This window comes from Heteronotia binoei, chromosome 7 (genome assembly GCF_032191835.1).
Source record: "Heteronotia binoei isolate CCM8104 ecotype False Entrance Well chromosome 7, APGP_CSIRO_Hbin_v1, whole genome shotgun sequence".
Taxonomy (NCBI): Eukaryota; Metazoa; Chordata; class Lepidosauria; order Squamata; family Gekkonidae; genus Heteronotia; species Heteronotia binoei.
In genome coordinates, this window is record NC_083229.1 from 38,627,961 (window position 1) to 38,654,406 (window position 26,446).

The window sequence follows — 26,446 nt, forward strand, 5'->3', positions numbered from 1 at the left end:
AACTAATTATAATAACTGCTTATGGATTAAAGCAAATATTGATCCTTGAAGCCAAGGTGCAATATAACCATGGCAAGCAGGTCCACAGGCTTGCTCTGAAATACTAGCAGCCTATACCTTTAGGACCAGCAGCCCATTTCTTTACAATCAACGCCTCCTATTGATTGAAAGAACATAGCAGTGAGCAGCTGGATCCACAACTATATACAGAGTCCCAAAATGTAATGCTGGAACATGCCGAGTATTTTTTTATATATATATATATATATATATATATATATATATATATATATATATATATATATATATATATATATATATATATATATATATATATATATTTCATATCCTGTACAATAAAATTAGATTAAACCAGCAATCTACTACTAGAACCAGTGACTACTTTAAAAAAACCTTGAAGAAAAGCCTGGGTATGTTTCTAGTTTATTTCAACATGCCTACCTATTTAACATTTAGTTCATCACACATCAGCTTAACTCTCTACTTAAAGCGAAATCATTTATATACACTTCATGTACAATTTTAAAACATGATTTTTGTCACCTCTAAAAACTGCATTAATTCGGGTTATAAATATTAATTACTTCACGGAATAAGATTGAAATAAAACATAGTACGCAGCCCAAAAAGTAACTTATTCATGGAATGTCTGCCTCTAACTTTTCCTAGTGTTATCGTCTTTTCCAGTTACTCCTGTCTTCTCCCAATTATGATACTTTCAGTTTGGACATTTTAGTTTCTAGGGAGAGTTCAGGCTTGATTTGGTCTAGAACCCGCTTATCTTTTTGGCAGACCAGAGTACATAAAACTTTCTCCAACACCCCATTTAAATGCAATCTACTTTCTTCCTGTCCACTTTTTTCATTGTGCAACTTTTACACACATACATAGTTATGGGGAATGCTATGGCATGAAATAACTTGACCTTGGTTTCCAGTGACACATCGTTACACTTAATGTCTGCCCTTCCCAGTCTCAATGTACTTCTTAGGTGCAGTCTAATTGATCTTTTCTTATTAAATGTTCTGCATACAGACCAAAGAGATAGTGAGATAAATATATCCTTATCTGAAACCTTTGCCAATTGTTTCTCTCAATTGCCCCCATTGCAGCTTTCACTTCACTGTCTAAAAGTATAGGTTCTTCTTCAAAATACTCTCCTTGGAAGGAATCTGTCATCCTTTTGTGCCTTCTGCATAGTTCTACAGTGTATTGTCCCCATCTTTTATTAATTTTGTCCTGTTCAGTTAATGCTTTTCTGTGTTGATCTTTCATCTTGCCTAATCATGTTTTAAATTTCCCTTTGATTTCTTAGATCTTGTGGAATAGAGCTCTTGTTTTTCCTTCTTTGTTCTATTTCTTTACCCTGGTTATTAAAAATATTTCACTTCATCTCTATGTGCAAGTTGATGAACACTGCATTTAGGCTTTTAATTCCATTTCTGTCACCTTTTACCTTTGTTTCTCACCTATCTTTAGCAACTTTAACTGTTTTGTCAGTCCTCTATCAAAGCTTTTATTTTCTTTTGGCTACAGGGGTAGTCCTTGAACATTCTTCCGTGATAATATCTCTGGTTTCAACCCACAGTTCTTCAGGTTTAGGTTCACTTGACCTTAGTAACGCAAATGTGTTATTTACATGGTCTTTAACATCTTTAGGAATGGTGCTTAAATTATATTTTGACACTATAACTGTTTTGGTGTTTTTTCAGCTTTATTCCAATTATGGATATTAACAAATTCATGATCTATGCCACAGTCGGCTCCTCGTTTTGTTTTATAATAATAATAATAATAATAAATTTTATTTGTACCCCGCCCTCCCCCACCGAAGCAGGCTCAGGGCGGCTAACAACACAATGACCATTGGTATATTAATAAATAAAACATTAATAAACAACATAGTAACCAATGGTGCATTAATAAAACAATTACATTAAGAACATTAAATTAAGCATTAATTTGACCTTAAAAACCAGTAGAACATTAATTAAAACAAGCTATAACATTATCATTGACGCTATTCTAGTTAGTGCTAATGGCGGATTTTCTTCGTTGTAAAATTGTACTTCAGCTGTTCATAAAAGCTAATTTAAAAAGAGTGGTCTTGCAGGCCCTGCGGAACTGATCAAGGTTCCGCAGGGCCCGCACCTCCTCTGGGAGTTGGTTCCAGAGATATGGGGCCGCAGCCGAGAAGGCCCATGAGCGGGTGTTCTGTAGTTTAACTTCTCTTGGCCCAGGGGTAGTCAGTCTGTTTTTTCCTACTGACCTCAGTGCTCTCTGGGGCTCGTACGGGGAGAGACGGTCCTTCAGGTAGGCCGGTCCTCGGCCATATAGGGCTTTAAAGGTAATAACCAGCACTTTGTACTGGACCCGGTATACAATCGGTAACCAGTGCAGCTCGCGTAGCCCTGGCCGTACATGTTCCCATCTTGGGAGACCAAGCAGCAGCCTGGCCGCCGCGTTCTGCACTAGTTGTAGTTTCCGGGTCCGGCACAGAGGCAGCCCCATGTAGAGGGCGTTACAGTAGTCCAATCGTGAGGTGACCGTCGCATGGATCACCGTCGCATGGATCACCATCGCTAGGTCCCGACGCTCCAGGAAAGGGGCCAACTGCTTCGCCCGCCTCAGATGGAAGAATGCTGACTTGGCAGTGGCTGTTATCTGGGCCTCCATTGATAATGAAGGCTCCAGCAGGACACCCAAACTCTTCACCTGCTGCGCCGCCTTTAGCTGCACACCGTCGAAGGTCGGGAGGGATATTTCCCCTCCTGGAGCGCCGCGACCCACACAGAGAACCTCTGTCTTTGCCAGATTTAACTTCAGCCCACTCAGTCTAAGCCACGTTGCGATAGCCCGTAATGCCCGATCCAGGTCCCCCGGGGCGGAGGCAGGCCGGCCGTCCATTAGCAGATAGAGCTGGGTGTCATCTGCATATTGATGGCAACCCAGCCCAAACCTCCTGGCAATCTGGCCAAGGGGGCGCATATAGATGTTAAATAACATCGGGAGAGGACTGCTCCCTGAGGCACCCCACAATCTAGTGTGTGCCTCTGGGATCGTTCTCCCCCAATCGCCACCCTTTGTCCCCGACCCATGAGGAAGGAGGAGACAAATTGTAAAGCAGATCCCTTAACCCCAATGTCGGCGAGGCGGTGGATTAGTAGCTGATGGTCGACCATATCAAATGCAGCCGACAGATCTAATAACATCAGCACCGCTACACCGCCTCGATCCAGTTGCCGTTGGAGGTCATCTGCCAAGGTGACCAAGACCGTCTCCGTCCCGTGACCCGGTCGGAAGACAGACTGGCACGGGTCCAGGACAGAAGCGTCATCTAGAAATCTCTGTAGCTGCAACGCCACTGCCCTCTCGATAATTTTACCTAAAAATGGTAAATTAGACACCGGTCGGTAGTTCGCCAATACGGCCGGGTCTGCTGTCGATTTTTTCAGGAGGGGACGGACCAAGGCCTCTTTCAGAGGCGTTGGAAGACGCCCCTCTAAGAGGGATCTATTTTTGATGTCCCGTAGAGGACATCTAAGCTCCCTCTGGCAAGATTTAATCAGCCAAGAGGGGCAAGGGTCCAGATCACATGTTGTTGGGCGAGCAGCGGAAAGAATTCCATCAACTTCTTCCAGGCTGAGTGGGTCGAAGTGGTCCAGCAGTAAATCTGAAGACAGGCGCGGAGCCTCAGTTTCACTCACTGTATCTAATGTGATAGGTAGGTCTTGGCGGAGTGACGAGATTTTATCTGCAAAATATTTCGCGAATGCCTCACAGCCTATCTCCAATTCTCTAACGTTTGGTTTGCCTTGTGGCAGTGTTACAAGATCTCCAATTACCCTAAACAATTGTGCTGGGCGCGAATTTGCAGATGCAATCTTGGCTGCAAAGTATTGTTTTTTTGCAGCCTTGACTGCCATCTCATATGACTTCATAAACGTTCTATAGGATGTTCTCGTCACTTCGTCCTGAGTATGCCTCCACCGCCTCTCTAGTCGTCTGAGCCCTTGCTTCAGCTGGCGTAACTCCAAGGTGTACCATGGAGCCAGCCTCATGCGAGGGCACAGAGGGCGCCGGGGTGCAATTTCGTCGATGGCCCTGGATAGCTGGTCTTGCCAGACTTCCACCAGGTCATTGAGGGAATCGCCAGTGGGCCAGGGATCCCTCAGGGCTATTTGGAACCGTTTTAGCAGATAGAATAGAACTTCTCCATCTTCTGATTATATAATCTATTTGATTTCTATTTTGGCTATTCTGTTTTGGCTCTACCCTGTGGAATGCATACTCAGATGATGCCCCCGCCCTGTTGGACTTGTGTAGTTCTTGCAAGGCATGCAAGGCTAAATTATATAGATAGGCCTTTGGAGGGTAACCCAGTGGTATGGTGATAACCACATAGTTTAATATTTTAATGTTAATATTTAATATTTAATATTTTTATTTGTTTTAACATTTTATTCAAGTATTTATTTATTAGGTTTATATTCCACTGTATTCCAATAAAGGAACATGCAGGTATAAACTAACAAAACCAAGTTAAAATCCAGTTAAAACTCACAACTTCAGTAGACATATAAACAGAAGAATAAGACTCGGGGCAATTCTTAATAACTCCTGTGGGATGACTAGTCATGTTGTTTCTAAAAGTCATTCTATAGGCAGTAGCTCTGCAGGGTAGGGAAGGCTGAGATGAACCAAACACCCACTGCTTCAGTCAAAGGCCCAGCAGAACACCTCCATTTTACCAACCCTGCAGAATTATAGCATGGGAGCATGTTCAACAAGGCCTGGGCCAGGGTGGGAAAAGCCCTGGCCTTAGTTGAGGCTAATCTTTCAGGCCACAGACTACCAGTAGATGTTGTTCAGCTCAGCACAAGTCTTTTCAGGGCACATATGGGAAGGCACTGTTCCATACATATGTTGGTCCTGGGCACCACAGGGCTTTAAAGGACAATACCAAAACCCTGAACCAGACCTAATACTCTACATGGAGCCAGTGCAACTGGCACAGCACCAGCTGAATGTGCATCCACATAGGTGTCACCATCTTCAAGCAAGCCACCACATTCTGCACTAGTTGCACTTTCTGGGTCAGGTTCAAGGGTAACCCTGTGTAGAGCAGTTACAGTAATCCAGCTTGGTGAACATTGCATGGATCAGTGTAGCTAGGTCCTGGCAAGTGAGATAGGGAACCAGCTGTCTGAACAGCCAAAAGTGATAAAAGGTTGACCTAGCAACAGCAGTGACCTGGGCTTCCACTGAAAGTCAGTCATCCAGAATCACTCCAAGGCTCCTCACCCTTGGTGCTGAGGTCAACAGAGCTCCAGCAAGCACTGAGGGCTGAATTCCCGATCCCAGGTCCCTATAACTCCTATAAAGGCCCTTCATCTTCATTAGATTTAGTTTCAGGTGACTCCACTGTAACCATCCAGCCATGGCCTCTAATACCCTGGCCAGAATGTTTTATGTTGTTTTTACCTTATAGGTTTTAATGTTGTAAATCAAGGGTGGGGAACCTTTTTTCTGCCAAGGGCCTTATGAATGTTTATAACATCATTCACGGGCCATACAAAATTACCAACTTAAAAAAAGGTGCTCTGCTGAGGGAGAATGATTCAGGCCAGCAAAATTAATGCAAATACCGGTAATTGTTTTTCTATTTGAAATCTTGTGGAGAGACCCTAATCTGGCACACACACACACACACTGCCTGCCGCCCTAGGCAAATGCATAGGTCCAGCAGGAACTCAGTAGCATCTTAGACCACATCCCCTAATATTAGCATATTAGGTAACACACTCATTAACATATTAGGTCACAATATCCATCTGGGATAATCAAGTGCAAACTGGACTGTGACAGTAACTTTTCCAGGCCCTGCAGCAATTCTGGCCGGCCAGCCAGGCCCCAGGGAAGCTGCCACACAGTACGTCTGGGCCCTGTGATCCCTGCCTGGCCCTGGGGAGGCTGCTGCACAGCGCAGCTGGGCCCCACAATCCTCGCTGGCCAGCCAGGCCCCAGGGAGGCTACCACATGGCTCCATTCAGTCCAGCAATCCCCAAGGGCCACACCAAGTGACCTCAAGGGCCGTATACGGCCCTCAGGATGGAGGTTCCCCACCCCTTAGTAAGTTGCCACAAGACCTTTCAGGAGAATGGCGACCAAAAAAATCTAATAAAATAAATAAATAAATCAGTGAGGTTCATGTACACAACTGATTGCTGGGTTGCCTGAAATGTGTCTGCAATGAATAAATTGTTGCCTTCACAGAATTCTCTGAGTTGCTCTCCTGATTAGTCATCAACAAGCAGATGACACAGCTCTATCTTGCACTATCAGCAGATACCAGAGAGGCTGTGGAAATTGTGAATGCGTGCCTGAAGGAATGTTTGGAATGGATGAGACCTAAAAAACTAAAACTTAATCCCGACAAAACAGAGGTGCTACCAGTGGGGGGAAGGTCTGACCTGACAAATGGGCTATCTTCTGCTCTGGAGGGGCAATCTAAGGGGATTGATTTGTTGTTTGGGAGTGTTCCTGGACCTGAGTTTCCTGTTGGATAAGCAGGTAGTAGCAACGGCCAGTTTGTCTTTCACCAACTTTGGTTGGTGAGCCAGCTGTGATCTTGCCACTGTGGTTCATGCCTTGGTAACATCTAGATTAAATTACTACAATGCACTCTATGTCAGCCTACCCTTAAAGACTGTCCAGAAGCTATAGTTGGTACAGAATGCTATGTTCAGAGCATTGACTGGAGTGGGTTATAGGGACCAGGGCTTTTTTTCTGGGGGAACACAGAACCTCTTTGTGGAAAAAAAATTCTCAAACAATATTTGAAAGTTCATGAGGGACACCCATGTGTTTCTCCTCCATTTCCCTCTTAAGAGTTCCATCACCTCTTTTTCCAGGGGATGTAAAAAAAAAAAAGGCCCTGATAGGGACCATATCACTAGTCTTGTTCCATTTAAACTGGCTTTCAATTTGCTTCCAAGCTCAATATGTTCCTAATTGTTCAAATATTTTCATGTTCACTGCCTTGGGAACCCCAATCAGGTGGAAAGATAGCATAAAAATATTTTAAATAAATATGCTTACCAGCTGCCTTCTCTTAGCTTCTTTAGTCCATTCCCAGTCTGTCTGCCTACCATCAGACAACCTTCTCATAACATACCTACTTGGCTAGGAACTCTTATTCCAAAAATATTCTCTCCATTTATCCTACCATACCTCCTGGTCCCTTTTGAACAATCCCACACCTGTCTCTTCTCTCTGAGCTGGTTTACTCTGCAGTAGCCACATGGAAGGGCCAAAATGTAGAATAACTTAAATTAGGTGTTTTACTTAAAGTAACAGAACCATATATTACAATTATACAACAGCAAACAGTTTATATGGGATTATCAAGTGTAAATAACTTAGTTCAACCTTTCTTAATGTTCCTCTCTCTGTTCTGAATTTGGAGAGCCTAATAAAGTTATCTAGTGGTTATGTATTTATCCATATACCATTTTTCATATTTATAACGCCAAATAGGAAAGAAAGTATAAAACTCATTTCAATTATCCCTTTTAGCCACAGGACTCTTTTTTTGCTTCTTCATATACAGTGAGTTTTTCACATGACAGATCTGATATAGGGAATGATTTGGACAGTAAAATTATATATTTTGCTAAAAGATCACTTCTTTAGAATTCTTAGATGATGTTATCTAGTTGCTGTAATTATTTTTATTTGATACATTACTTATAAACCTAGTAATATGATCAGTCAGCCATAACTGAGATTAACCAGATGACTAGCATCCTTGCCATTATGAAAAATATTTAAAATGCTCTGTTACATCTGCACAATCCTTATTAGAAAGAATAATACTACATGATCACAATGCGTACAAAGGCCAAAAGCTGTAGCCTCAGAGGAAAAATTATTGTAACTCTATCTGCTATGTGAGAACAAGAAAAAAAATCCAAACTACATGGGGAGAAAAAAACTTGGAATCAGAGGACAGGCAAGTAGTCTCTTCTGGGCTTCAGTCCAGCAACAACAAGCAAAAGATGACTCCCCTTTCTGAGCTAAACATTTCTGAATGAGTACTGCAACCCTATTAGTCTACCAACCTTTGGCCAAAAGCAATGAAGATCAGCTTAAATCGGGAGTTCTTTAAATTATTTTTATTTTTATTATTCTAAACATCAAAACGTTATGAAATGATATCACACATAGAAATGAAACAGAAACCAAGCATTAAACTACCAATTACTCTCGAGCTACTAATTAAACTATCAGTCACGTATCTTTGAATCTCAAAGTTAAAAACTTTCTTATGATTTCAATGTATTTCCTAAATCAAATAATACCCATCAATTGTTTCCTCCCCCCCCCCCCAATATATCAGGGAGCATAAGCTGAGCCGTCTCTTCCAGTTTATCTCTATTCCAGTCATTTATAAATGGATACCATCTCCGCACAAAGAAAGCCTATGGATTCTTTCCCCACCTTTTCAATTGTTTACAAATCACTATATATCCATTATCATAATCAGCCACCAGTTCCTGACCCACACATCTATAGCTAATGATTTGTTAACAATGTTTTGCAATCAGTAGCCTAGCAGCTGTTACTGTATTTCTCAGAATGTATCTATGCTTTTCTCTCAGCGATTCTTTCATTTGATCAAATAAAATCTGCATTGGAGTACATTTTACAACTGTTTCACTGAAGACTTTACATATTCCTTGCCAGAACTGATTTACAATAGAACTCCACTAAATATGTAGCATAAAGAATGTTTCACTGGTTAGTAACACCAGCATTGGTTGGAAGTATTGCAAAATATCTTCCCTGACTGCAGAATGGTGACTCACAATTACAGCCTGAAAAAGTGGCCCAGAAGACATCATGAATGATGGCAGAGGAAGTCCAAGAGACTGAAGAGGGTTGCACTCTTTCTGTCCATTTCTCACCACAGATCATCAAGAGTAAGTAGGCCATGTCTCCTTAAGTGCTTAATCTAACATCCCTTAGAGTCAGGGTCTTCTCTCTTTCCGTGAACCTACTCTCCATATTCCAAGAGTGCTTATCTCATCATCCCACACCTACAATGCAGCACTGTATCACAACCACAGGTGCTCCAGTTCTTTAGACAAGGTTCACACCTGAATGGTCAGGCATTTTTGAAATTATAATATGTGCCAAGTTAAGAATTAGATTCATAAAGCCAGACTGGTACCCTGAAGTAGCCTACTATAAGACAGGTACAAAATAGGTAACAACAAAACACCACTAGTTTTAGATTTTCACCAACAAAAATAGTTCACCTGACCAGATCCTGCAATAGCCTCATTTACCAACTCTGTCCCCACATCTACTTAGGCAACAGTATTAGAACCTTCGCTTTATACACCACCCCACAACAGACACCTTGTGAGGTAGGTGGGACTGCTGTTCTGCTCAAGAGCAGTTCTGGGAGAGCTCTCTCAGTCCCACCTACCTCACAGAGTGTCTGTTGTGGGGAGAGGAAGGAAAAGGAAGTTGTAAACCACTCTGAAACTCCTTCAGGTAGTGAAGGGCAGGGTATAAATCCAATCTCTTCTCTTCTTCTTTTTCTTATATCAGCTATATCAACTTGGACTTATCTACTTGCTCATCCTTTAATTTAACATACACCATCATTGATCTTTCTGCCTTTCTGCTATTTATACAGGTCAAACAGGATAGTCCCTATGCTAAAGAATATATGGACACAAATCCAACATTTTTAAAGAAAATCTGGGTGCCATCTCTCCAGACCTGTTTGAGGCAGTTCACAATTAAAACACTTCCAATAAAAACATCTAATAAAAATAAGACAGAATATTAATGCAATTTAAATGTTGCAGTCTAAATTGATGTTGATAAAACAGGCTAGCAGCAAACTATTAGATAGTTTTTTTAAAAAAAATATGGAATCCCTTAGCTAAAAGCCTGGTTAAAGAGAAATGCTTTGACCTGGTACCCAAAAGACAGTACCACAAGACTAACATGGCCATCCTCTGGAATTATTACCTCATGTTGTTTTTGGTAGACACGGTACTAAGGATGGTCTTGCTGTTTACATTGATGCCACATTTATACACTACTAAGGCAGCTCCACTGCAGCAGATTGAAAAAAAATTCAGCAGTGGCAGAGATTCAGCCAGAACTCTTCTCATAAAGCAGATACAGTCATATGGATTCCTGTCTTCTTTGTGTTGGGGATGGGGTGGGGGTGCAGTGCAACACAAGATTTGTATGGGGACATTATGAAGGGATCAACAGCTACCACCTGTTGATACCCTGTTTACTTACTACAGCTCTAATCTGCAACTACTGCAGCATCAATTACTGCAGATCATGAAAAACTATGGTATGCCATTAAAAGAATGAATCCTGGAAGTCCTGGGACTCACACTCTCCCCCTCCTCTCATAGGCTACCTAAGAACTTTTGGCTCAAACAACCATAGCAATAAACCAAAGCTTATTGTTTTGCATGAAAAACAAAATAAAACCATGATCTGAAGTACTAGTTTGTAGGCAACAAGTGTGTTCTTTCATCTGACTTGGACATCTCAGCCAACTGAGATGTTTTGTTGAGAATCATGAAGTCCTTAATATCCAAGACGGGTAGGAGATCAGAAGGAGAAACTATGCAAGCTTGATGACTTCTGAAGTTTGTTCTTAGATGAAAAACCATGGTTTTAATTGCATCTAAAATGCAGTCAAAGAAAAAGTAATATGGTTCTATTTCCTAATTCACTACATTATATATCTGTATTTTTTCTCTGTTTATAACTATTTTATACATATATTCATGTAACAATCAGTCTAGTTTACAAGAGATTAATAATATTGCATAGTTTGGAGCATTTGCTTACACTGTCTGCTCTGATGAAGTATGCCCTAGTATACAAACACTTATACCAGTGTAACAATATATTAAGCAAGTACCACAAAACTCCTGTTTCTTTTCTGCTACAGACTAGCTACAGACAGACAGTTCCCATTTCTTAATCCTACTCTCTGATGGCCAATTACAAGACATACAACTTTGCCCTAAGCAGCAGCTGTGGGATACTTATTATTTATTTGAGGCATTTGTATATTGCTTTTCCTGTACGGTTCAAAGAGATTTCCAACAATAACTTAATGCAAAATGCCCTAAAACCCTTCTCAAGAAGCATTCTTCTTCCATAGTTACGTTAAGGTTTTGTGTAAAAATGAAAGGTGCTCATACTGTGCTTGTGTTCGTTTCACTCTGATAACAATAACATTACTCTGAAGATCCAGTTTAGAAATAGTGCAGGGGGAACAATTAATTCCCCCTTCCACAATGCCATGACTGTTATCCATCTTAGCCCCCCATTCCCAGCTGCATTTGGGGCTAAATATCATATCACATGCAGTTAAGCAGTCGATTTTATGGAGATGTTTCTACTACTGATTTCAGTGCTTGCAACTGATAATGCCATCTCTAATAATGTTATTTCATCTAAGCAATGAAGTACACTACTCAAAGTTCTTCAAATACAGTTTGAAAAGTGCAAATATTATAGTAATACCACATATTAGATGTATATAATTTGGAATTATTTTTAAACTAGAAAAATGAAAGCTACTTTGCAGATTTATGTCAGAAATAAAGTTGAGATTTTCACCGCTAACTCAAAACACACTACCTAGGGGATTCCATAACAGTTCATAAAATGCCTTTGTTTTTTAAAAAAACTATGGCCTGTTGTGTATATAGAACATATGTATCATGAGGTGTGTACTTTAAGCACCTCTGGAATGTGAAATCTCAAAATCCAAATAAAGCAGGTGGTATAATTTAAAAGAGAAAGAAAAGGAAAGAGCAAGAGCGCTGAAGCTTAATGACATTACCAGGTTATTTTACCAGACTAGTTCCCACTCATTGCATGACTTCAATGCAGCTCTCAGTCCTCATGCTGATTTTGATTTAGTTCAAGTGCTATTTGATGTATTTCATCTGGAGTTTTATTCACTTCATACTACACTTCATTTAACAGCGTGGCTGCTGTACTCATTTATTCTACTTCATTACCCTCAAATTATTTTTTATTGAGATTCTTAGCATAAATTAATGTTCTTGTAATAAAATCATGAACAAAACAAAGTTAAAAAGCAAGAACTTAATCCAGTTCAATCATTAAACCAGTGCTGGCAAAAAAAAAGAAAGCAAATTATGATGACATAGCTTAATCATAATTAAATTAGCATTTCCTCCTTCTGAACTAATGCATCTGTTCTAGTTCAGGTACGTATCACCTTATTGTACCATATACTAGAGTTAGAAAATATAAATACAAAAAAATTGTCAGTAAAGGTATCATATTCTCAGTCAGTATTGGAAAACACAGATTGTTAAGAATCTTAATTGGGTACATCTAAAGTACAAATACACTTGAACTTGAACCTAATGCATGACAAGCTGTACTCTGGTTGAGGAATGAGACTTGCCATGTTTCTTCTCATGGCTGTCCCCTACACTCCCCCAAAAGCAACTTTTGAGGACTGGAGAACCTTCTGGAGTAACAAGGGATATCACAAAAGAGCAACAGAGTAACAAACAAAAGTCAAAGACCTTCCCCTCCTCTTTGCATGAGCAGACGTCCCTTTCGTTTACACAAGGGCATGTATACATCTGGACTTTCAACTTTACTATGCACATATATAACTAAATTCTACCCATCCGTTATTAAATCAGGATAACCGGATGGAGATGGGTGAGTGCCGTAGGACACTATTTGAATATAAGTACCAGACAGTCTCCATATAAATGCAGCCATGTAAAGTAGTTTGCCTTTGAAAACCCCTGTCAAGTTAAATCATCAACTTGATCATCAGTTTAAATTCTTGTCTATTGCACTAAAACATTTCCTTTATGCCAAGAAAAGGTAATTGTTCCCCCAGAAATCAAACAATTTAAATTAATTTATTTTGTTGTTTTGTGACATGCCAGTGAGATACATGACCAAGAAAAAAATAAATTCCTATCAGAATAACATTGTAAAACATGTAAATAAGGAACACATTCTTAGCATGCTGCTCATGATTACACTACTAATTTGAATAAAAAGAAATTTTCAAACACGTTTGTCTTGTTTTAAATATGGTATTCATCTCAAAAAAGGTATGACAAGCTATAAAGAAGATCTACTAAATATTAATACACCTAAAAAAATATTAATACACCCACAAAGATCAATACTGTGAGGAAAAACCCCTTACAGAACATCGTGATCACCACCTTGGTTGCCAGAGCACCTGGAGAAGTCGCTCACACAGGTCTGGCCAGAGAGTGTGAGTGAGCCTATCCAGGGGCGAAAGTGACATGCAGTACTGGTAGCCAGAACGCTAAGAAGGCACTCAGGAATGGAGGAGACTGCGCCACCAGGAGCTATCCAGGCGAACAGTTTTGAAGCACTGACCATGGAATCCACCGTGGAGGGCTAACACCACACGCAGCCATCTTCCTACCAGGCCAGACTCCATTCCAGCGAAGCGAACAGCTCACGTACTCGCCAGATGTCACCAGTGATTGCAAGCCATCAACCCACCCCAGGAGTGGCTAATCATCCAACCGCCACTGTCTTTGTTCAGCGGAACTCTAAACAAAGGTTGGTGCCAAGAAGACAGAAGAAGAGGAAGACCATCTTCAGCCAGAGCCAAGTTTTTTTGTGTAAACCGGGTGTTACCTTAGATAACAATTTGGCTCTCTATTGTCACCTTTTAGATAAGTGTGATAAACTCAAGCACACCTCCACCCAGTGGTTCTCCCCATTCTTCTCTTTGTTATCCCCTTGGAGCATCCCCACCCTGGTCCATTTCAACCTGAAAGATCACTCAGGTATCCAGGATCCAAGTCTGTTCATTGGTCAGGAATGGACAGCCAATTAGGTGACACCAATGAACTTTCTATTGGCTCTCGCAGTAGTCCAGCCCTTATGGTCACTGCGAAGCCTCCCCTTTTTGGGAGGTCATGCATCAGCTGACCACCTTCCTCGTACCTCCCATCCCCTAAGGGCTCAAGGTAGTCCTTATAACCTGTGGACTAGCCACCCACAGGTGTGCTTCTAGCAGTATCCCAATTCCACTGTCTAGATCCATCCCCTATTCTAAGGCTAAGTTTCGGGTCCCCTCTCCCACTTCCTCGCTCGTCGCCATTGGAACCTTCCTCGAAGACTACGATTGGTAAATATCGCCCTGTTCGTCTACCCATGTGTTTCCCTATCTCTCTATTTTTCTTAGGACTGTATGAATGATTTTATCAGTATTTTATCTTGTATGTAAGCCTATATTTTTCTGGAATAAATTTTAATTGTTTTACTTAATTAGAGTCCCTAATATTTTTAAGCATTAATTTCTGGACATGGAATCCTGTATACACAGATAAAAGATCCTGATTAAGCCAGGTGCCCACCTGACAATTCCCCAACCTTGTTTTGAGGGCATTTTGGCTTACAATACCTGCTACCACAGAAAATCAACACATACTTCTAAATATTGTAAACTGTGTTTTGAATTTTAGATATTGCAAAACAAAGTTTTACTTATACATCAGGGTTTTCTGCCTTTTTATCCCTTCACCCTGAAAAGCCACTTCTGAGGGTTAGGAAACCTACTCTAAAACAGCATTAGAAGGAAGGAAGGAAGGAAGGAAGGAAGGAAGGAAGGAAGGAAGGAAGGAAGGAAGGAAGGAAGGAAGGAAGGAAGGAAGGAAGGAAGGAAGGAAGGAAGGACTCTTCCCTCAGTGTCACCAAAAGGCACCTTTGAATTCTACTACATAAAAATTAAATACATAGAACTTGTGTAAGGTTAATAGTTGATGTATCTTTTGTGTCATAATGGTTGCTGTATATTTTGTGTCGTATTGTTTGTATGTTACTGTCTCTTTAAAACATAACCAACAGCAGGGATGACCAATGGCAGCTCTCCAGATGTTTTTTGCCTACAACTGCCATCAGCTTCAGCCATTGGCCATGCTGGCTGGGGCTGATGGGAGTTGTAGGCAAAAAACATCTGGAGAGCTACCGTTGGCCACCCCTGACCTACAGGTACTTTGTGGGGGGGGGGGGAGGAGAGTCAAGCAATAAAGTGAATTTAGTTCTTCTCAAGGTGTTACAGTTGATGATGATATTGGATTTATGTTCATGTTTGGTGTGTTCTTAAGAAATAAAAAATGATGTTTACTACTTTTCATGCTTTCCCCTGAACGGAATGCAACATTTTGGTGTGAAGTATGTGGATTTTAGCCTCCCAAGAGATGAACCTACAAAGCTGTGGAAGTAACACAAGATATACCCCAGGCAAAGAGGCCTTGTGAAGGTGTGAAGTGGTCAGAAATGACATGGTTCACAGTGAACTAATAACTGTTTACAGAGATGGAGGAACTTTTATATCAGCTTCAAGGGGAGGTTTGCAACTTTCTAGGCCTTTATGGGGCAGACTGCTGTAAGAGATACTTTACCTTGTTCAGGCATATAGTACAGTATCTGAACGGAGCAGATCTAAGAAAATTATAAAATTAAGAATGACATTACTGAAACTGAAAGACCAGATTTAGGGTTGCCAGCCTCCAGGTGGGGCCTGGAAATCTTCCATTTTTATATCTGATCTCCAGCAGGTAGAGATCAGCTCCCCTGGAGAAAATTGCTGCTTTGAAGTGTGGACTCTATGGCATGCTGAGGCCCCTCCCCTTCCCAAACCCTACCCTTTTCCAGCTCCACCCCCAAAGTCTCCAGGTATTTTCCAACACAAACCTGGCAATCCTGACCCGATTGCAGAGCTCAGTGCTGCAACAAGGGAGGCAGACCTGCAAAAGCAATATACTGAGAAAGTAAAGCTACTTGAGGCTTATTTTTACAAAAAGATAAAATAGCCAGTAAAATGTTGGTGAACAGGAAGCTACCTATGGCATGGGAATCGACTAGAGAAATTATTTCAAAATAAGTTAGCAGATAGGCAATCCTAAGCAATGAGAGAGGCTGAGCTTTAGTAGCCTGGCCTAACAGATTGAAAATGGGGGTGGTATTTTTTTTAAAGGATACAGTGAGACAGAGATCACAGAAGCTGTCATTGAAGTATTTCTCCTGAACTCAATTTGAGGAACTATTAGGAGGGGGAAAGGGACCTCAGTTTAGCAAAATTAAGGTAAATTTTAAGGTCTTATAATCAGGCAAAGGGTACAATTGAACTGTACTTTGAATTGTAAAAAAAAAAAAAAAGGACAGGAAACCTGATTTTATTATCAGATTGTAGGATCTGACACAAAAGTATGACACTACCGTGACACAAAACATGCTGCTGCATTCCTTTCTTATAGATTACTGAGATAAAATATTAAAATATTGTGTGCTAAGTGCCCTCAGTGCTTCCAACACATGGTGATCCTATGAAATAATGACCTCAAAAATGTCCTGTAGTTAATCATTCTCAGGTCTTGCAAACTAAGAGCCATGACTTCTCAGGTTGCACTTTCCCCTTTTCCTACTTCCTTCAACTTTTCCTATCATTATTGTCTTTTCTAGTGACTCTTGTCTTCTTATAATGGGACTGAGTGGGCAGAACTATCCTACACATGCAAGTGATTATTCTTGAGAAGCCTAGTGTCGGGTTCATTCTTGATTATTCTTGAGAAGCCTCGTGTCAGGTTCATTATATCATGAGTACTTGTACCAGCCATCTCCCTCTCAAGCAGAAGACCACAATGGTCAACTTAGTGGGAAAGAATTATCTGGTGTATTATCTGGTGCTTCTCAAATCAAAACTTCAGTTTTGAGGGATACAGGTATATACGGTATGCATGGCTTCTAGCCAGTGAGTGGAAAACAACCTCCCAGGATTGACCCTGAGAAAACTGGAATAACTGTTAGCAATACGAGAGAAACATAAATTGAAAGCAGCAAATGAGACTCTAGTGCACAATAAAGTATGGATCAAGACTTAATTTCATTTATCCTCACATTATACATCTTGACTGCTCCTTTTCTTGTTGTGGAATAAATGAAAAATGAGATAATCAGCTACAGAGTAACTGAGGAAGTAGCTGAATGCCATTGCAGTGTGCCTGTCAAGTGGAGCACCTAAACCCCACCTTATTCCTACAGGATCTCCTAACTTTTTATCCTCAATGGTCTGTATTTGGAAAAAATATGGAAGCTCCAGCTCTGTATAAATTATTGGGAACTGAACCTGACATGCAGCCTGTCCCTAGAATTAAAGATGTGCTTACAGGACTAGGAAGTAAATCTTGGTTTTCTGCCTTGGACCAGGCGAAAGCACAGCCCCAAAAGTATATCCCCTTATTACACCATAGGGTCTGTATGAATGGGTGCAGATTCCATTTGGATGGACTTTTGCATCTGGTAGCCTTCCAGACATATCTGGAAGAATGCCTTGAAGATCCTAGGGATGAAATCTGCCTTCCCTGCATGCATGATGTTCTAGTTCACAGTTGCAACTCTGAAGTACATGCAGAGAAAGAGAAGAAGGTATTACAGTGTCTATAGAAATATGGCATCAATCTCAAAACTTCAAAGTGTAATTTCTTTAAAAGTCCACTACTTAGGAATGGTGATGAATCCAGAATGGATCCATATGACTTTGGAGGTTCAGAGTCTGGTAGAACAAGCCCCACAAAACAGCCAGCATAGTGTAATGTTAAGAGCAGCAGACTCTAATCTGAAGGACTGCGTTTGATTCCCCATTCCTTCACATGAAGCCTGCTGGGTGACCTTGGGCCAGTAATGACTGTCTCAGAATCTCTCAGCCCCACCTACCTCACAAGATGCCTGTTATGGGGAAAGGAAAGGCGATTGTAAGCAGCTTTGAGATTCCTTAAGGTAGAGAAAAGCGGGCTATAAAAACCAACACCATCTATTCTTCTTATTGTTATTATTATTGGTATACTCCAGAATTTTCTTACATAACAAAACCCTTGCATTGCTGACTAAAATCTTGCCTAGGATTTATCACAACACAGTCTCACAGATCAACTCAGAGAAGTAAAGAAACGACTGAACAAAGAGGGACTTCTCAACATGTACCTTCCACATAACCAGTATCTTGGACAGAGCAACACCAGATTGCATTAAATGAGCTACTGGAGCATTTAATACAGCCTCCAGTAGTAGCATACTCAAGTATGCAATTCCCTTTTACTGTACATGTGGATGCTTCTAATAACAGACTCGGTGCAGTCTTCTATCAACTGCAGCAAGGTCAACTCCAGGTTACTGAATATGGTTCAAGGAAACAGCAGCAAAGAAAAATCATCATTTGCACTCAGGAATTCCTGGCCTTGAAGAAGACAGTTACAGACAAGTTCTTAGACTACCTCTATTATATGCTCTGATTCCTAGTATACAGTAATAATAACCTATTAACATACCTTTATACTTTTATATTTCTTCATGATTTAACACTACTACCCATTGCTGGGTAGGGGATTGGCTGATTTCAATTTCAGCATAAAATACTGCCCAGGAAAATCATATGTGGATACTGATGTGTTATCTAGGATGACAATGTCAAATATACACCTCAGATTACCAAAGAAACACTTATGATGTAGCTGAAACCATTTTACAATCAGATGAATAGGAAGAGGTTAATGTATCCTGGTGATAGGTGTTGCTTTCAACCCCTAGTAGTAAAAATTTTTTGCAAAAGGCTTTGCTTCCACACTAAAGTCCATTGTAAAGGATGACCTACTTACAGCAAAGAAAGAAGGTATTGAGATCTCCAACATTCTACAGCATAAGATACTGGGCATAAACCCAACTATAAGCACAATTAAGAACATCCCACTCCTCTGCCAGGATGGAACTGACTGCATGTTTACAATGAGAGCCTGTTTTATTGGAAAAACAAGTCAAGAATCCAAACAGTTTACCTGCAAAATACAAGCCCTTGGTATATTGTGAACTATATGAGGAAATGGGACACCTTGGTGGGAACAGATCCTTAATTTAGCAAGGGAACACTGAGGGGGAGGGGTTTGGCCTTACATGAAAAGAAACATTGAACATTATGTCACCAGCATTTGCAGCTGTGTCAAACAAAAGAAACTAAGCCACTCAGGCAATGCTCCACTTACTGTTGCAGTCACAACAGAAATTTCTGAACGTGTGTCCACTTATTTTTTGCATTTAAACATATGCAAGGGAGAATATGAATACATTTAATGCTGATTGATAATTTTTCGAGGTTTGTCCAGGCTTATTTTATAAAACCAACATCAGATAGCATCAGATAAAATCTTAAAAGATTTTAATCTGACATTTCATTTTCCAAGTCTTTTCAAAAAGCCTTTCCAGACAACTTCATACCATCCTCAAGGTAACTGCCAAGTTGACAGAACGATTCAGGTGCTGCTAGCTATGTTACAAACTTTATTAGAGAAACAATAATCTAGTTGGAAGGACTCTCTTAACAAGTTTATCCCCACTTAGAAATGCGCACAGCATAAAGCCACAGGGTTCTCACCCTTGAACATATGAACATATGAAGCTGCCTTCTACTGAATCAGACCTTTGGTCCATCAAAGTCAGTATTGTCTTCTCAGATTGGCAGCGGCTCTCCAGGGTCTCAAGCTGAGGTTTTTCACACCTATTTGCCTGGACCCTTTTTTGGAGATGCCGGGGATTGTACCTGGGACCTTCTGCTTCCCAAGCAGATGCTCTACCACAGAGCCACCGTCCCTCCCCTCCTACCCTTCTACTTGTCTGGAAGATTATTGTGCTTACCAATTGACATTGCACTTGGACTTTCAAGCCCGGCCATCTTCATCAGGAGACCATAATTTATATGTAAACAGGTGAAAAAACCACATGAAACAACCCTATAAATTGGCATTAAACTGTTCCCAATCCTGTTCTATAGGGAAAGTGAAATTATGATCAATGTATGCCATTTTGCTATCTAGTCCTTGTCTGTCATCCAGTGACATACACAGATATGAAAATTTTGTTTTTTGGGGGGGGAGGAGTATGAAAAATAATTATAGTTGCTAAACGTTATGTCATTGTTTATAACAGGGGTATCAAATATAAGACCTGAATCCAGCTTGCCTAGGGCTCAAATACAGCAACTTCCTTCTCCTGCTTTCTTTTCTAGGGCTGCTCCTGCAGCCACACAGCAGCTTGATTTTTTCCAGCTCCATCAGTGGCTCTTTGCTTTTTGCCTGTAGCCTCCCCACCCCCCTCATGCACACACACACAGAGGGAGGGAGAGAGAGAGGGAGAGAGAGAGAGCACGCTTCTGCTTCAATCTCCAAGGCTGCTCCTCCTCTTTTGTGGAGGAAGGGAGGAGTAGGAAAGAGAGAGAAAAAACAAAGTTGGAGTCCATGATGGTAGCTTCAAAACCAAAGATGTTTTATTCCAGGTATAAGCTCTTGCAAGTATAGTTCTTCTTTGGAGGGAGGAAGGATGGATTCTTCTGACAAGCACAATATACATGGAGTAAATTATTTTGGCTTATTCTGAAAAGTTGTTTAAAAATTGGATTTCTCTGTTTCTATCTGGATTTCTTTTCTTTCAAAAAGACCCTGATTAGGAATTAGATCACTTGGATTGGTCCTTATATCATGGAGAGTGGAGTGATTTCAGATGCCAAATGATAATAGCATACATTGGTAAGGAAAACTATCTCTCATTCAGCACAGGGGATTCTTTGCATCCTCCTAGACTTTGCATCCTCCTGGATGGAACTGAGACCAAGGTAACACACACGCACACAGAGAGAGAGAGAGAGAGAGAGAGAGAGTGCTTCTGCTTCAATCTCATTACATATTTCATTACCAACACTGGTATCTCCATGCCTGCTACCCTTCTGCATATCTCACCTAATCCAATAAAGCCTGTTCTTGTCATTCATCTGCTATTGTCATTCGACATATGAAATCACCTTTATAAAGTTTATATTTCTGGTACCTCATGTTACATTTTATGGCACATATGGCCCAGCCCAAGGAAGTGACATTTATGTCAGATTCGTCCCTCAAAACAAATGAGTTCAACACCTCTGGTTTATATGTTACTGCCTCTTAAGACATAACTTGAGGCATTCTGAGAAAAAACAGAGAAGAAGCAGAAGCGCTGAAGAGATTTTCATTCTGAAGGTGTTGTAGTTTATATCTGGTATGTTCTTAAGAAATGAAACTAATGTTTTCACATTTCCTGCTTTCCCCCAATTAATATAACAAACATGTGTGTCAATACTTCATAATCAGCATCTAATACTTACCAATACTTTGGAAGCTGGAGTATTTTGCCATAAAAAGCAGTACTGAATGGGAGAACAACCGAGACTGGGGAGCTGTATGACCCATTAATATCCAATGAGGACAGCCCTGCCTGAAAACCAAATATCTGAAACAAATCAAAAGCTCAGGTTATGAGAACAGTAACAGCAGAGCAGGAAGTATTAATTTTTATACTAAAACCAGCCACTTCTCATTTTTAAATGTATTTGTCATTATGAATTAATTATCAGTAGGACAGCATGTTTCTATAAAAATTAGAAAACATTATGTCAGAGAGAGAACAGCCTACAACATACTTTAAAAACTGGTTCAAATATCAAACTAACCCAACTTCAGTAAATTTATTTTTCATTTGTTTTAGGAATCACACATACCTAATGATTTTTGATAGTAATCAAATGTCTATATAAAGTTCTAGGAACTCAAAGGTATTAGCAGTGCACTAAATTAGTAAAAACATTTTTCTTTACCTTTAGATAGCAGTGAGCATAACAATAATGAAGTAAGTTATCAGATGGCTGGCTAATGCTGCTGACAGCTTGTACAAGCTGTTCAGCATACATTGGTACAGAGTGTTCCAAGACAATTTTGTCCACCAATATTTGGATACAAGGCAGAGGACGTGGAGGCTGAAGACTGGTAGTATTTAAGAAGTTGCTTGGACTCTTCACAGAACATATTGGAAAAAAGAACAGACACCCATAACATACATTTTAAAGAGAGAAACATATACTAATTTAACTTTTAAAACATTTCAGTACAGATATCTGCATAATCTGTTTTGCCATCGCAATATCAAATATAAAGCTAGCAGAAAAGAACCCCCTCTCTTATCCTGTCATCCCCTCTCCTACAATTTTGGGGCTTTTCAGAGTTTTGTGTTGAATGTTATATATTAAAAAAAAATTGCAAATTGCTATAAAGTTAATGATAAAATGTTAAGCTGTGTAAAATAAGAATAAATATATTTATTCTACTTCATTTATATCCTGCTTTGCTATTCAGTAGGGATCCAAAGCAGCTTACATCATTCACCTCTCCTCTTTTTTACACTCACAGCAACTCTGCAAGGAAGGAGAAGTTGAGACTGTATGACTGGTCCAAAGTCACCCAGTGAGCATCCATGGCACCCAGTGAGCATCCAAAGTAGGGATTTGAACCTGAGAATCCCAGATATCAGTTCAGCACTCTAACCATGCACCACACTGTCTCCCTATGTCCTGAGCTAGTGTCTATATGTTGATCCCACACCTAGTTCATGACAGACATTATTTTACCTTTTGTCCCATGATTATAGGTAGCAAGTGGCACAGCAAGTTAAATTCAGCCATAGGAATTGTAACAGTGCATTTCAGAATTGTAAAGTTGGTAATTCGAGTTGGAATATATTCCTCCAAAACAGATATTTCTTCTGAGCTTGGCATAGTTTTAGTTCCATCTACAAAATCTACAATTAATTAGAATTAACCAACTGTAGTATAGAAATCAAGTGAGTATACACAGTCATCTATAGATATACCTTGCTTCTAGTGTAAGCAATTTCCAACAATAAATATAAATAAAATATAAATAAATAGCAATAACAATAAATGAAAGCAGCATACACACACACCCCAAGAGAAAGAGAGAGAGAGAAAGAAAGAGAGCACAATCAAGCATTAATCTAATAGTACAGTTAGCAGGAAAATCTAAAACTGATACAGGAGAGGTTTTTTCCAAAGGAGAAATATCAGGAACAGCAGAAAAACCCCAATGGTAAGGAATTTTTAAAAAATATTGTGCCACCATTCTACATTCAATAAAGCTTCCAGAGAAAACTAATGCTCAACAAATATAATCCTGTTAAGTTCTGTACTACTAAAGTAATAAACAAATGGTTCTCAACATCTTATTTATTATATTTGTCTTTAAAATTTTTACCATAAAAAGACTCCCATGTTGAGGCTTTTCTCTGCAGGACCTTAAAATGTGCCTTTTATGATACCACATATGTGGCTGGATCCAGAGAGCTTTTTCACTCTTTGTAGAAACAGAATTCTCAAAAAATGTTTAAAAGTTCATGAGGAGCACCCATGTTTTTCTCCTTTGTTTCCTTCTTGAGAGTTGCGGCACCTCTTTTTCTAGAAAAAAAGGCCTGGGTGAGATTGAGGGTGATTCTGCACTCACGGTCCGGGGTGGGCTTCCATTTTGGGGCGGAGCAAGCTGGCGATTTCGCAGCAGTTGCTCCACGCCGGCATTTTGTGCAGGGCAAACCCATGATTTGCCCTGTTTTTTCAGGTTTACACTGCAGCGGGGCAAATTGCAGGTTTGCCCTGCACAAAATGCCAGTGTGGAGCAACTGGTGCGAAATCGCCAGCTTGCTCTGCCCCAAAACGGAAGCCCGCCCTGGACCAACATGAGTGCAGAATCACCCTCAATCTCACCCAGGTGCCGCAACTCTCAAGAAGGAAACAAAGGAGAAAAACATGGGTGCTCCTCATGAACTTTTAAACATTTTTTGAGAATTCTGTTTCTACAAAGAGGTTCCAGAACTCCATTCTGTCACATTTCCCCAGAGAAAAAGCCTTGATCTCACCTATTTCTCCTCCTTACAGCCCTCACTGCACTTGCTTTTTGTCCATGCAGGTCCCATGACACTCAGTGTAATCTTTTTGGCTGTTAAAGGGGACTTTCTCTTTTTTCAGAAGCAGAAAATCCAACTGTACCTACCTATCATTCCCTTTCAAAAGGTGCTGTACCAGTCAAACAGAAGCACAGCAAAACAGAAAGATCCCCTTTCAACTATTATCAGTGGCTATCCTAAAACAGTTAAAATTAATTTCCATGAAAATCTTCCTCCTTGCATATGCATACTATTTGTATTTAATACTTTTCTGTTAAACATATACTTGACATGCAAAACCAATATTAACATATAGCATACCTTGTTTAGACTTGCTGTATGGCTCGTATTCATGTTCTAGAGCACAAGCAATCATTTTCATAATCCTGTGCACTGCACTGCTATCAAGTCGAAGACTGAGAGGGCCTACAATCAGACTTTTTGTAGACATCTCCTGAACACTGCCAAAGTCTTCAATCTTCATGGAAGATACTTCTGTCTGATTTCCAGAACCTACCAATGCAGAATGTTTTTCAGACAGTGAAATTGGTGAAATGAGTTATGAAAAGATTCTGCTGCAATAGTGACTACACATATTCACACAATCGAGTACAGAGAATATACCACTATATTTAAAAAATGTGTAAAAATACTGTCTCTCTAAAAGTTACGGTATTTTCTTTGACATCTCCTTTTATCAACAATTTATTTTTCCTATTGGTATTCTGGATCTTCTACCAACTTGAAATTTACAGAACACATGTAGACTGATTACAGCTAAGCTTCTTCAACTGCATACAGAAAAGTACAACTGACAGTGAATACGAACAATGAAGTGACATTTGAACAAGGGATTTCATGTTCAGCCTCATGCTCTTGACCCACAATGCTATGTCAAAAATGCTGTCAAACTCTGCCTCCTGGAGGAGGTCAGCAACTGGGGTGAGTGTGCCCTCCAGCCTCCTCCTTTCTTAAGCACACATATCTCAGAAGAGGGGAGGAGGGTGGTTTACAGACCTATCCAGCCCTTGGCCCACCCTAAAATTGCTTAGGTATGGTTAAGTCTGTTCCTCCCAGACTGCCTTGAGATTGTGCCTAATACAGACCTGCTTGGAGGCAGGGCTACCCCAGTCTCTCCAATAAGGAGTAAGACCTGGCTATTCACAGTGTCTCGGCCAACGGGTGCCCCCTCTGTGCTTTCCTCCATCAAGAGCCCCACCCAACCTGATACTTCAATCTCCTGCTGGCTGCTGTTTTCCCCAGGAAGTCACTATCTCCTGGCCCCTCTTGTTGCCCTCACCGCAGGCCTACTCCAGCCCCCTTGCCCTGTGATGACTTTGTCACTCTATCCAGCTGCCCCTGTGTGTACTGGCAATGCCTTCTCTCTGCTTCCCCCTCTCTGCTTCCCCCTCTGTTCCTGGCAGATGACTCTGTCTTGGCTCCTCCTGCCTGCCTTCCCTGGCTGCTTTCACCACTTCACAGCTGCCACTGACCTCCAACACTGTTTTGACAAGCCAAATGGGTATGGGAAAGGTTTTTTCATGCCCTTCCAGTATTGCTGCAGCCTGGAGCTAATGGTAGGTGTGGGGGTGCTTCATTTGAACAAGGGATTGGTCAGCCCCCAGAGTTGTGCATAAGTACCAGCCTCAGACACCATCCTAAACAGAATTACACCTTTGTAAACGTATTGATTTTAAACGTACTTGGAAACTTAAGACTGCGCTGCAAATTTGTTAAAATTAAAAATTAGGACTTACAGCCTCCCAAAAAAGGTATACAGCATGTGCTGTGGAAGTGCAAAACCACCCAATCCCCAATCCAGTTCAGTCCAGTACGTAACTCCTTCAAGAATAAAAGAGTTGCTCAACTTTTAAATTCAGACAGGATTTGACTCTTAATTTCTGAAAGTCAGCAGAGTAGAAAATAAATCTCCACTGTATATGCTGGCAGGGATACACATTCAAATTTTGCTTTCATTTTATCCAGGGTACTGTTCTTCCAAAAAGAATGCCACAGTAAACCACAAGCATTTTTAAAATTGACAGAATGTTAAAGATCTGAAGTCTGCACAATTTTTTCTGAGTAAAAGCTATGTGGAATACAAATATATGTTCTATCATGAGTTACACTGTAAACATCTTATACCTGGTGTAGCCAAAAGGCGCTGCCTAGTTCATGGGAGCACCCTAAAAGGCAAAGGTCCCCATTATTGACTTGAACTGAAGATCCCAAAAATCAGGTTAAGTGTGAACACTCTGCATGAACCAAAGAGCCAGCCAAGGCTCCATATGAAGGATTTCTTTCTAAAGTTGCAAAAGGCATTCTCAAGGGCTACATTCTGTCACTCCCCCCACCATGCCATGGAAGGACAGTGACAATGAGTTCCATCAGGTAATGTATCTGCATCCTAAAAGCTGGCTGGCAATACCTGGCTAATCTTCTCCTGTCTTCAGAACACACACATACCCCATACCCGTGTTGTGAAATACCTATGCTAATGTAGAAATCCTTTGTA

The 26,446-nt window shown here is 40.5% G+C and overlaps 1 protein-coding gene across 2 annotated transcripts in view; it reads right to left on the reverse strand.

The window, feature by feature from the left end:
• The window catches only part of VPS13B (vacuolar protein sorting 13 homolog B), a 572,358-nt gene that overhangs the window by 455,219 nt on the left and 90,693 nt on the right, over positions 1 to 26,446 (reverse strand). For both annotated transcript variants that reach the window (XM_060243442.1, XM_060243444.1), the window contains exons 13-16: positions 24,253 to 24,444; positions 22,607 to 22,776; positions 21,800 to 21,994; positions 21,311 to 21,435 (exon numbers count right to left, since the gene is read on the reverse strand). In XM_060243442.1, coding sequence (XP_060099425.1) covers positions 21,311 to 21,435; positions 21,800 to 21,994; positions 22,607 to 22,776; positions 24,253 to 24,444 — 682 coding nt within the window. The remainder of the gene's footprint in view (positions 1 to 21,310; positions 21,436 to 21,799; positions 21,995 to 22,606; positions 22,777 to 24,252; positions 24,445 to 26,446) is intronic.